General features: G+C 39.7%; 1 protein-coding gene across 3 annotated transcripts in view; it reads left to right on the plus strand.

The window, feature by feature from the left end:
* Positions 1-12,619, plus strand: part of IGSF5 (immunoglobulin superfamily member 5) — a 32,461-nt gene extending 19,842 nt beyond the window's left edge. For all 3 annotated transcript variants that reach the window (XM_065676982.1, XM_065676981.1, XM_065676983.1), the window contains exons 7-9: positions 1,189-1,301; positions 3,290-3,366; positions 11,910-12,619. In XM_065676982.1, the coding sequence (XP_065533054.1) occupies positions 1,189-1,301; positions 3,290-3,366; positions 11,910-11,978 (259 nt within the window). In that variant the 3' untranslated portion in view covers positions 11,979-12,619. The remainder of the gene's footprint in view (positions 1-1,188; positions 1,302-3,289; positions 3,367-11,909) is intronic.
* Positions 12,620-13,726: the final 1,107 nt, after the last annotated feature.

Genomic DNA, 13,726 nt, shown 5'->3' on the forward strand with positions numbered 1-13,726 from the left:
AGATTTTGTAGGTTAGGTGTTTGTGGTTACATTTTTCTTGGGGATAACTTATCTGCAGTAGAATTATGATTGTCTCCATTTTGGAAGCTGTGTAGTAGTAATGAAGAAGTGGTGAGACTAAAGAACATTGTTTTACTTCCAACATTTATTTTTGACTTGGCTGGCTATCTTTCTGTACCTCCTACACTTTTTTCTTGTAGCTGTTTTCGATTTGGTTACTACACTGAGTTTGTTGAGATCTAAGGATCAGATAAAATAGACAGTACAGTATCATGTAGCATGTGGAGATGATATTTCTAAACAACTGCTCTTGTCTTCTAGCAACCATGACAGGTTTCTTAGTGGTATCTAACACGTTTATCTCCTAAAAAAGCCACTAATGAACCTGGCTCATCAGATCCACATGTGCATCAGTAATGCTTATCTGAAAATCTATGGGCCTGCAAATTCCTACTAAACATAAGAAAGCAAATGCAGCAGTTTCCACAAATATTGCTAACCAAGAATATTTTCTGCTTCCCCTACAAATCCCTGGGTTGTCAGAATCATGTGTCATTTTGTGCTTGCCACACCAGAAACTGCCACAGCAGAGAGGGACCTGGGACTATCCTGAAGAGAAGTCCGTGGTCAGAACAGATTAATAGTACATCTCTTCTAGCATATAAGTTTTGAGTAAAAAGACACTTTTTTTTCTCACTGTGCAGCTATGCAGGTAAAGATTAACTTTGGAGTGTACAGATGAATCACTTAGGAGCTAACTGTGGTGATGTGAGATAACATGCTTTGTTTTGGCAACTGAGGGGAACTCAAATCACAGAAATGATGAGCTGTCACAGGTGACCTAGCTGATGTTCCATTATTGAGCCACTGAATATCCTGTAATTTAGAATTAGAAATCAGAATTAATTTTCTACAAAACCTATGATTTGGAACAGAGTCTTCAGTCTTTGAAGATTGCTCACATTATTTTCCTGCTTTCTGATAATTATGGAACTTTCTAAATGGAATTTCACAATAAGGTAATATTTATATGGGACAGGATTTGTACTAGCTAATTACTTGGAAGGCCCAGGTATACTTTGCACCTATTTTTCCTGAAGTAAAACATATGCTTTTTTCTCTGTAACCTAGTACCCTAGAGTTCTGGTATCATAATGAAGTTCTAATCACAGGCCTTTTTGTTTCTAGAAAAGTTTCAGCTGAGAAGAACAAAGGTGGTGATTTGCAAAACAGGCAAAGGCATGGTAGTGAAAATCAGGGATATATTCCAGAAGAACTGTGGAACACAGAACAAAGCCCAGGTGAGCATAAGCTGGTGAATCACATATTGTCAAACTGCTTCTCAGTATAGGCATTTTGGACAACTCGTCAAGCAATTACAAGATTCCATCACACTTTGTGAAAGACTTGTGCTTGGTCTGAATGTTTCAGATTTTCTAGAGTATGGTCCTTCAAAATTATTGAGAAAATATGAAAGTTCATTGCAGTTGAGTTTAGTTTTAGTTCTGGGTTTGTTTTTTAAATGTCTTTATTCTTCAAAATATCTTCTGGGGATAGAGGTAGGAGTACTGGATTCCCATACGGAAGTAAATTTAGGCAGTATTTTGTAGTTGGGCTCTAAAAACAAAAAATTCACCACCGCAAACAAAGAACACAAACAAAAGAACCCCACCCTCCCCCCCCACCCCCCAAAAAAGAAGGAACTGAAAAAAGGCGGTTAGTGAACTATGATTTTACTGATAAATGACTAAGGCATTATAAATTCTAGTCCTTAAGTACAGAGTCTTCAAAAGCAAATGTAAATCTGCACTAAATTGTTACCCACCCCTTGCCTTTATAACCACGCTATTATCAAAACGTTTAATCAAACACTTAATGACATAAAATTATTGTGCAGAGTCTATAATCCAGGCATACATCCTTTTCTCTCTGGCAAATAAATTGTGAAGAAGTGAGTGCAGTGAAAAGATTTCAGGAGCATGTAGTGTTGTAAAATGTAACAGTTATGAAAAATATTAAAGGAAAACTAAATAAACCTGGACAAACTGATTCCACTGGGTCCTAGGTGGGCTCCTTTCATAATCATTAGCGTGCTGGGTTGACCTTGGCTGGCTACCAAGTGCTCAACAAGTTTCTCTATCAGTCCACCTTCCCAGCAGGACAGGGGAATAAAACAGGATAGAAAAGTCAAGATAAGGACGGGGAGACAACTCGCCAATTACTGTCACAGGCAAAATAGACTCCAGGAAGGTTAATTTAATTTATTGCCAACTAATAATAAAGTAGGACAGTGAGAAAGAAAAACAAACCTAAAAACACCTCCCCCACTCCCACTTCTTCCAAGGCTCAACTTCCCTCCTACCTCATTTACCTCCTCTCCACAAGCAGTGCAGGAGGACAGGGACTGGGGGCTGTGGTCAGTCCAAAGCACACCATCTCTGCTGCTTGTTCCTCCTCACACTCCTTCACTGCTCCAGCATGAGCTCTTCCCACAGATTGAAGTCCTTCACAAACTTGTCCAGTGTGGATCCTTACCCCACAGGCTGCAGTTCTTCAAGAACTTCGCCAGCATGGGTCCTTTACGTGGTACAGTCCTTCAGGAATGGAGTGCTTGGGCATGGGTCCCCCATAGGGTCATAATTCCTGACAGAAGATGTGTTCCTGCTTCTCTTCACAGACCACAGCTCCTGCCAGGAGCCTGCTCCAGCGTGGGCTCTCCACATGCTTTAGCTTCGCCCATGGCAGGTACACCTGCTCAGGCATGGGGTCCTCCACAGACTGCAGGTGGTTATCTTGGACCTCTATGGTCTGCAGGGTGACAGCCTGCCTCACCGTGGTCTTCTCCGCAGGCTGCAGGAGAATCTTTGCTTTGGTACCTGGAACATGTCCTCTTCACTGACTTGTCTGCAGGGCTGTATCTGTCACATTTTCTCACTCTCTTCTTTCACACCTCCTGTTGCACAGTGTTTTTTTTACCTGTTCTTAAATACGTTATCACAGAGGTGCCACCAGTGTTGATGATGGGCTCATCTTTGGCCAGCAGCAGGGCCATCTTGGAGCCAGTTGGAACTTGCTCTGTCAGACAGGGGGACAGCTTCTGGTGTCTTCTCACAGAAGTCTCCCTTACAAGCTCTCCACCACTACACAAAACTTCCTATGTTAGTCCAACAAGTTAGTTAGAGTTTGGCTCACAGTATTTAATTACATTTAGCTGTATTTGTGAATGGCTTGTGTTTCATGCCGTGATGGACACGGAATAATAATAATCTTGTATATATCCTTGTTACAGGAGTTGCCTCTCTTCCCCCAGCATCTTCAAAGTTCACTGTCCCTGCTGCAGATTTACATATCAGTTCTTCACAAAAGGTAATTATAATGCTGATCTCTTGAACTTTTTTCTTTTTCAAACTGTGTATTATACAATCCAAACAGATTTTGGGTGAAGGTAGACATTTATAAGGCAGTTGAAGATTCAATTGGATAAGTGGAGTATCTGTTCAGCATTCCTGAATGTTCAGTTTGTAAGTGCCCTGGGTATTAGCCTCAGATTTAGATTGAATTTTGGGAAACATGGGAGGTGAGAGAGAAACAGCCTTGACATTCAGAGTAACTCTGGCTTGGTTTTTGAGAATTCACATCTTGTGTATACTATACATTAAACCATTATAATGTGGAGGTTTGCTTTGCTCTGAGCAGGTAGTAATTCTAGACGGCTTTTATGTAAGTGCCTTTGCCGAAGTGGAGATCTATAGTGTTTTTGTTGTTCTCCCCAGTTGCCAGACTGGAGGAGATGTAGGTATAAGATGGAGGCACTGTTGAAGGTGAGGTTTGAGGTTCCTTTGCAAACAAAATCCAGTGCAGATACAGTAAATAAATACAGATTTTCTCTGGATCATTTCTTGATTGCATTTTCCGATTACACTTCCACATTGCAGAAGTTGATTCACTCAGGAACTTTACACTGACCTTAGAAACCTTTGGTATCTCAGAAGTAAATGATGGAAAGGAGAACCTCCTTAGTCCACCCTAGAGCTTTGCTCCCTTTCCACATGGCTAATGGGTAAAGAAGTAGAGCTCAGTGCTTATTCCTCTGCTTGTTCTCTTCTCAGCTACCTCTGTTCTGAAGGATGGTGCTGGGTTCACTTAGCTTCTAGCATAACAGCAATAAAGATCTTAATTTATGCCATATATTTGTAAAATACTTGTAGCACCTTCATGGTGGTTTTTGCCAATTTTCTCTTGGAAAGTGGCAATGATGTGGTACTGAGTTCACTCCTCAACACAGTGATAACTCATTTATATTTGAAGAGCTGTTTCAACATGTACAATGCAGAAATCTGTCTTGGGGTGACATGGCATATAAATCATAGCAGAGCGTGTCTAGTTCTTTTGGCACACAATGAAATTTAGGAAGTACTCAGTCAATGATTAAAACAATGATCAAAATAATAACAGTAACAATAATAGCAATGATACTGATGTATTTGTGGCTGGTGGTTATTATATTTGACACTAATTACCTGTCAAAAAATACTATTAAAGCAAAGCTGAAAAGCATGTACAGAAGAGTTTCAGTGTGGATCTGTAATGCTGAGCAATAGTTTGAGACAATGTTTGGTGTGCTTATGAACAGGATTATAAGGCACTAGCTATGTTTACATGTGCAAGGCATATGGCACATTATGGTCTGCTCTGAGAAACAAAAGAGCTTTTGCTGAGGACCCTATACACCCTAGGGTATACCTATAGGTATCCACCCTATACACCTTTCAGGTAGAGGCAATAACTTTAGTTAGCCTTACCTGTTTCCCAGTGACTGGGTGCTCATTGGTGGTTGATGTGCACTGGCTGTGAATTAAGCTATCTGGTGTCATCTGAAAGGTAGCCAAAGTGAGTGCTCTCAGACAGCTTCACAGTGAGAACTGTAGTGTTGTGAGTCAGGACCAACAGGAGACTGTGTTCATAAGCATTGAGTTAATGCTCCTGATTCAAGCTGAAACATGAATTGCAGCACTCTATGTCAAATACTAGTTTAGATGGCCTAGGAGGTCTCTTGCAACCCAATGGCTAGGGAAAACATAGAAATCCACCACAGGCACAAAGCATAAAGTTTCTGTTAAACCAGCTATCCCTGGTAGTGTTCAAGGTCAGGCTTTTTGGGGCTTTGAGCACCCTCGTCCAGTGGAAGGTGTCCCTGCCTGTGGCAGGGGGGTTGGAACTAGATGATCTTTAAGATCCCTTCCAAACAAAACCATGCTATGAGTCTATGATAATACTTGGTATAATTAAGTCTGTCGTGGTGGCTTCTAGCTGCATCACTAACTGCATACACATTTTTGAAAAGAGATAATCTAGAGGTGAACATTATTTATAACTGTTTTCCATACATTGGAGGAATATTTAGCAATGCACAAATGGCTTGTGAAGGCAACCCATTTCTCAGTTTGAACAGGACTTTGTAGTATATTGTGATGGCCCCATCTTGTGTATGCAGAAGCTGATAAAATTTGATGAATTACATTAAATTGTGAATTTGCAGTCCATAATTTATATTTATAGCATTACATACAAACATAGTAAAACATTTCCCAGACAAACTTTCATAATCTTCCATGTTAATAATAATAAAGGTTTTCTGACAAAAAGTATTACTGGATGCATTCTAATAAAGTTTAATCACCACTTTTGCCAATATACTGCATACTAAACATTATGGTGCCCTTTTGTTATAAAATATTTCTTGTCAAGTAGGAGAAATCAAACGGCAAGCCATTTAACTGTTTGCTGATTAATGCTGAATCAATTATTTGAAGAAATTATTTGAAGAAATTATTTAATTTCTTCAGAAACCACCTGCCTTCCTGCCACTGCATTTTCTAAATATAAAGAGTTGTGTTTCTCAGTTGACTTTCCTTGTGTGGAGACTGGAAATGTTCCCAAAGGTTTTCCATATTTACTTTTCTGGACTTTTTAATGAGAAATAGGGGGTACAAAACAGGAGGAGAAGTTAGAGAGAAGAGAATTATGTTTTTTTCCATAGTGAAGGAGGTCATAAAGGGGTAGACTCCAGCAAATTGCCTCTCTCTCCCTGGATAATCATAAAAACCGAGCAAATGTCCTTGCAGTGCTTCTATGGAGGTCAAGAAGAAGGAGTGAAGAATCCAAGTCCTCCCTCAGGAGCATGGGGGAAGGGACAAGAAACCCATCTACTGATGGAAAGAGTCACAGAGACTGGAGACCTAAAGCCTTGGCTCTCCACCTGCAAAGTGAAAAAAATCTAATATTTCTGTAGCTGACTTCCCTGTCACCTTATGGGATCAGGGTTAACCACAACAGCAAGGCCAGAAAATAGGTTTATATGGGCAAAGTCTGAATGGACAGTTCTAAAATGAAAAGAAGCTCATAGAATTGGAGATGAGATGAAAAGCAGGGCAATCAAAGTGAATCAGGTTAGTATTTTGACTGAACAGAGGTGATCATACCTGCTGCACAGCCCATTTCTCCCACCCCCAAGAGAAAACTGGGTGGAAAATTTCAGCACAAGTCAGAGGCATTAGGCATTCTCCCTGAGTCTCTGAAGGCATCAGCTTCAAATTTTATCTTTTCTGTCCTGTATATAAAAAGTTATATTTTCAAATGATCTCAGAGATTAACGGAGACTTGGTGTCACAGTGTTTGTTTCCTGTACCTGGATACAACCAGGTATAGAGCTGAAAAACCTGGTGGGTGTCACTGTAAAAGGTGACAATAGAAAATTGCTTAGGTCAGCTACTGGCCTTTCACACTCTTTGAATCAGAAACTAATAGAAAATGTTCATGGAAGATAAATGTTCCCCAGCAATTGCACTGATCAATTCACAATGTGAACAAAAGATTTGGCAAATAATCTTAGGGAAAAGTAATAGCTGAGTGAAGAAGAAGGGAGAAAAAAAGAGGTATGTGACACATTTAAAAAATGATGATTATCGAACTAAATTATTGAGCTGAGGAAAAAATTACCAGCCACTAGAAGAGGAGGCCAGGAGCATCAGTCAGGGGTGCTGGAAGGTCTTCATTCTGATTACATTAGCCAAGAAAAGGTCAAATGGAAAGTAGAATTACAGGCTTCTGTTTAATTGCATATTTTGTTACTGTCAGCGATGGGAGGAGTGATCCTTGCTTCTACTCCCAGGGCTGAGCTGTAGGCCAAGCAGGTATTAGGGACCAAGGTCTCATCCAAGAGCCCATTTTTCATTCATTGACCCAGTGCACAGAGCTAATTCCACAACCTAAGCGCAATGGTGGGGATCCCTTACCTTGTCTCTAGAAGGTTTTGGGGCAGTCCCACAGACAGTTTAGCCTGAACAAGGGCCATAGGGTCAGTTCTGCCAGGTCCTGAGTAACATCTCCGAGGAATAGCATTTTTTCAAGTCCCACTGGTACAAAAAGAGCTGTAAGGACTGGACAGTCTCCCGTACAAGCTTCATAATTATTCCATTTAATATGCCATAAATGTCTCTGAGATAGATCAGAAAATCATTTCATAAAAGGGAGTGAGTGCTCCCTTATAGTAGGCCACATTCATCCCTGGTGAAATTCAGCTGACTTCAGCAGAGCTACAGGAGGCTTGCACTTGCCACCACAGCTGCACTCCTCCTCTCCAGTCCAGAGTGAGTCATGGCTCTGTTGATGGGGAAGGATCTATTTTTCTTCTTAAATACTCCAAATGACACTCTATAAACTGGAAATATTATTTAGTGGTGGTTGTGGTTTTATACTGGGCAGGAAATGAATGATGAATTGCAGCTCCATTTATTGCACTGAATATAACTGCTCTGACTCTGAGGATTGTTTGAAAAGAAAAATTAAGCAATCAAAATCGAATTAAAAGGTCAATAAATAGAAATATAAACCAATGATGGCAAATAATTTTACCTCTACTGGTGAAATGTACTATAGAGCATGTCATGTTACGGTATTCATTGGTCAACATATCTTGATTAAGAGAGTAATAAATATTGATGATATAGAAAAGAAAGGTGTAGTTTATAGTGTAATTTTCCCAAGTGTCTGAAAGAAGGGGAGGAGTGAAGTTATGTGGGTGGGATTAACCCATGAAAAACGGAGAAGGAATTTCCAGGCTGTATGTCTATTGATGGACAGGGAAATGTGCTGAGTGTACAAAAAGTTGACAGGATGGAACTGGTTTGCTATTTGAAGTGATAGTGTATCCAAATTATTTTGAGGGTATCCAGGACTTTTGGATGGGTGTTTTCCTGTAAATGAAGTAAATTTGGAATGAGAATTAAAAGCTGAGAGCAGGGGGGAAAAATAACCTTCAGAAACAGGAAGCTGTACCTCCCTGATTTTTGTTCTAACAGTTAGGCAAATGTGTGATGCACGCAGACATTTTTGGAAGTACTCCTACCACATCATTTTCTGCAATTTGTTTTAACGTAGTTAGGCTTGGAGGTTTGTTGTGTTTTTTTTTTTGGCTGGCTAATAGCAGGCAAATCCTTCAGTTTATCACACATTTCCACAGCGTCAGCGTCTGAGGAGCTGCCATCTGCCAAATTAATGTAAAGATCAGAGCCCTGTTTCATAATGCCAGATGTGTGTTCATCATTCATATCACTGATATCATATGGACTGCAGAAATGACTACAACATACTTGTAATAGCAGAAGTCCTTTCATTGACTGAAGACTGAAGTGTATTCAAAATATCACTGAAGGATTCAACTCTGAAATCAGCTGATACACACACTCATTTTACCTTCTGATTCATCCATATGTGGCTAGCTGTCTGGCTGAACAGCTGGAAGAGGTGGAAAGATTTGGGCAGCTGTTTAATCAACCAAACCAACAAAGTGTGCAAAGCTTTTCCCATTATAATAGTCCTTTTATAGTAATCCCTATGAAAAGTGATGGTAAGTCAACAGGCAGGCTTTGAAACCTGTGACTGCCAAATAGCCATGGTTAACTAGATGCCAGGCTGACAGTACAAAGAGACTTAAAACCATGTAAAAGAAATGCTGATGATACTGCCTACTTACTGGTAGAAGGGACCACCTTAGGAACTCGCTCCTGTAACACTGGGCTGTGCAGCTAACCACTAGAGCTGTCATTTTTTCTGTTCAATGTGTAGGATGTAATGATTAATGAAACCATTTTTTCTCAGACTGGGACTGACAGGACTAATAGAGCACTGAATTCATATGAAGAAGAAACAATTTTGAAAGCAAAACCAAGCAGAGGCTCTAGCAGTTGTGGCATATCAGGTTCTAAATATGAAATGGTTCTTGAGGTCCTACTCCTCTGCATTTTGTATTTATAATGTGTTGTATGAGAACTTCTACAGCACCAGAAAATGAGTTTTAGGTCACTGAGCAGCAGCCAGCAGGCTCCATTTCAGTGAAGTTATATCCAGTGAACTTAAACCTCAGTGAGGCTATGCTGTTTCAAAGAAAGCTCCACTGAAAATGGGCCAGTACACAGCATGAGTTGACTGAAATTCATGAAATTATTCATTAATCGATATCAGAGCACAGCAAGAATAAAATATAAGTAACCTATAGTTTTTGCTCTAGAGCAAGTAACAGCAGGGCAAAGGCAAACCATCATGGGCACAGTCCCTAGCCCAGGAGCAAACCTGCTGTTTGGTTCCTGCTTCTGTGGTGAGGAGAAATGACAAGGCAAGGCAGGGGCTGGGTGGCTGACTCTTGCAGATGAGTTTTCAAGCAAAAGAGGCATGCTTGGGTTACATTTTCCCCAGTGCTCTCAGGGCAGCCTAGATCCAGCTGCTGAAAGTCCTCTGACTCCCTCCTATTCAAAATCACATGCAAACCAAAAGTTTCTGCTCTACTGCCTACTAATGGCCATAGCCCCTGCCTCTTTTGATATTACTTGAACCTCCTGATTAATATCTTTGTTTTTTTAGCAAATCTGGGTGCAGTACAGTATTTTCATGCAACAAGTTCTGGGAAATATTCCCACCCCAGTAGTTTGCTAAACGTGGGATTCAAATAATGAACTATTTCAGGAAGTTTCAGAAACAGAGCTCAGTGAGGTGCTCTTGGACCCCCTCTGAAACTTTCTGGTTACTCAGTATGCTAGCTAGTTCAGTATACTTTATACTGAAAGGGCAGTCCACAGCATCTGAGAACACTTGTTTTCCACAAACATAATGCTTGCCTTCAGCATTGTTCAGATTGTTTTTTCCTTCCATTCTACCTGTAGGTTTGGTATTTTTCAGGGGGGGAGCAGGAGTAGAGAGCTTCTCAAATCTTTGTCCTAGTGAGAAAGCCTGGCATAACAGACCTGTAATTGAAAGATCATGAAATTCCAAATAACTGTTCTGCCATAATGGAGTAAATCTTATCACATATTAATCTCTGGGGTAACTCGGAGCAGAGGAAACTTCTGATGTGTACTGGAAATGAATGAGAGATGTCTCTGTTGAGCACCAATAAGGTCTTTGGGCTGAACTGCAAGAAATTAAGTGCAGCAGAGAGACCTTGAAAAAGGTCTCTTGAGCACAAACAGGCAATCCTGTTACTTCCCAGAGCCTCTCTTCTCTGCAGAAATAAACAGTAAAGAAGGGTAAATTTAGAAAACAGCAGTATGTTCTAGCAATAAAAAGAGATGGGGGAGGGGGAGAGTTGTATTTAAAACAGAAGGCAGCTGTCTTATGGAATGTTTCTAGGATAGTTATATTTATCCCATGCTTTTCCTTGAGGTGCTGGAACTCATTAAATACCAGAGACATGTTGTTCACATTTGTTATCTAACATTTTCCTCTATGGCTCATTCAATAATGTATATGTACCAAATGCATTATTTAAGATGTTTAATGCTGGAAGAAGACCAAGGCAATACAGACTGTGCATGATTAATGCTTGAGAAACAAACCACAGGAAGATTGGTCAATAGTTAGGAACCAGATTGGGCTTGATAAAAAATTCCACTGGGAAGATCTGAAATTTCCGTTCACTTCCAAGGCCTCGAGACCAAGTGCGGAAGTTGCAAGGAACAGTAGCCAGCAGATGATAACATCTACTTGGAGGCAGATAAAACCAACACTGGGGCTGGCCACAGCAAACCCTTTGGCTATAACGGTTCATTTAGGAAGCTATGTGAAGAGACTTCTTTAGAACTTTGGAAGAAATTTCCATCCCTTAGGGCTACTTTGTAATTATCTCTGTGAAGTCCCACTACTACATTTAAATATCCAAAAGGTACGTTTCTCGGATGCATTTGAGAATGAATTTTTCTTGGTCTTTTCCCTTGCAATGATATTTCATAAAAGCACATAAGCAATTAGGACTGGAAATCCACTGCACTGGTTGCAAATGAGGATAGTGATTTCAAAACTGCTAAGCATTTGCCCTGCGCTGATCCCACTGAGGTCAATTTGCAAACAAGCTGCTGTCGGTGGAAGTGGAATCATGCCAGTCATGGAAACTTTAAAAAAAGCTTGCCTTGAAAAAACACTGGTGTGCTGGCAGAGGTCTTTCAGATACATGAAATACTGGTGTGCTTATTGTTGCGATTTCTAATGCATTTGGAAAGCCATGTCAAATGTTAAGTATTTCTTACAGCTTAACGGGTAGTTTCTTTAAGAGAACTGGAGGAGAAATGTCCGTCATATTTTGCTTAAAAGAATACAGACTGCAAAGTCCACAAGAAGTTTTCAGCAAAAGACCAGTTAATGAATTCCCAGAACTGCCAGCCGTGTGTTGCATGTGAAGCTTTTGTTCCGCTGTTCATCCTTTCCTTTGTATTTAGATTTTGAGTGAGCTGATGCTGATAGATTTCATTTTGGTATAATATTTTGGAGTGAGGGTTTGGCAGGTGATCTCCTGAGGACCTTTGTGGGACTGCTTTTCTAGGATTTCTTCAACTTCTATAACTGCTTTTACTCTCCCATAGGTGGGACCTCAAAGACGCGCTGATTATCTGATCAGCCCAAAGAAAATTAGAAACATGACACTTGTTTAGGATGTACCTCTCCAGGAAACTTCTCCATCACTTTTATTTTGCATGGTTGGATGGCTTCCTGCAACAAAGAAAGGTTAACACTACTTCTCTCAGTTTAAGCTATAAGTTATTTTTTCTATTTTTTCCTTGTATAATGAAATAAAATTGCAACCTTTATAATGTAGCATATGATATCTCAACAAAATAATGGACATAAATGACAGCCTTAACTTCAGACAATAATGGGACTGTACAAGAACAAGAATCTGTGCTTTGGGTCCCAAGGAAATCCGCAAAACTCCTATCAGACAGAAATGTTTGGTTATCCACAGCAAGATCAAGGACTGGAACTGCAAGACATTTCTTAGTTCAGAAGAACTGGTTAATAATAATACTGATTACTACAATATGTACTGCTTTTTTAATGTACTTTATGTACAGCTGATCATCTTGAGCTTATAGATCAACAATATTTTTTAATTTCAGCTCTGTAATAAAATCAAGGGAAGTTTCATGAGAGCTGCTTCAAAATTTATAACAAAAATATCTTTGGATCAGAAATTAAATTTTTCCATTTCAATATGTTATTTTATTAAAGGCATTTGTCTTAAATCCAATGTTCTATTTTTAAATAAAAAACAATTATCTATGTGTCAAAAAAATCCTGTTCTGATTGAAATGCAGTATCTTAAGCTGAAAAATGTGGATTTGAAAATCCTGACTTTTAATATTTGTTGCTTGAATGTTTTATGTCTCTGTTCTACTTGTGGGATGAGCTTGGCAGCCAAGTAGCTTGGTGGCTGCTGGACCATATTGTTTCATCAGGGACAGAGCTGATAATGACCATGGGAAATGCACTTCAGCTAGGCAACCTTCTCAGTAGAACAGATCTGGCACATGGACCCGGTATGTTCCTTCCCAATCTAAAAATGTTTTGTCTGAAATTTTATATTTCATCATAAAAAAGTTCAAGCTTATGGGTTTTTTACAAAAAGGCAAACTTCTTCCAGAAAAACAAGCTCTTTTCAGTATGCTCAGCTTTCTACCCACTCAAAGCATTCTGAATTATTCAGTGTTCTGCATGTTAATCTTTTGTATGAACCAGTGCAGGTGCTCTTTGAGTGCTGGAAGAAGACAGTACATAGAATTACTTTCAGTGATAATCTGTGCAGGAAAAAGGAAAAAAACTGAAACTTAATCTCAGGAAGAAGAGCTTGTTTTGCATGTTTAGCATTTGGCATCTCATTAAACTGTAACAGATTTTGCACTGCTAGTTGCGTTTTCAGTCAGTTTGTCAGAGCAAGTGCTGAGACCCATTCATAGTCTCCCATTTGCAATTGTATACAAAGCTGTTACAGATTCTGACTATCTACGCTCTTTCTGTCTTTTTTGGTTAAGTAGGAGCTTTGAAATGCATTCCTATTGAATTCCGTTATACTACCAGCACTATATGTAAGTAGCTATATGTTACACAGAGAAAATATAAGCAATTCACATTGTGGATTATCTGTGGGATTTCCTTGAAATAACAGCGCATTGAGAGAAACATCTACCTCATTCTGATACAAGTATTGCTACTGCTGTTATTTCCTAGTTACTACTGTAGCTTAATGCAGCCTAAGCACAAACAAAAATCCACTTTATTAGAGGAATGCCCACTGCATGAGAGAGATGGGTCCAGGGTAACACCAGTCAGTGACTCGGGCATAAAAACCATAGACCTTTGGCTTTCTGTGCATGAGTGTAGTGAGAAAGCCTTCTGGTTGTCA

The sequence above is a fragment of the Lathamus discolor genome, chromosome 4 (genome assembly GCF_037157495.1).
Source record: "Lathamus discolor isolate bLatDis1 chromosome 4, bLatDis1.hap1, whole genome shotgun sequence".
In the NCBI taxonomy this organism is placed as follows: Eukaryota; Metazoa; Chordata; class Aves; order Psittaciformes; family Psittacidae; genus Lathamus; species Lathamus discolor.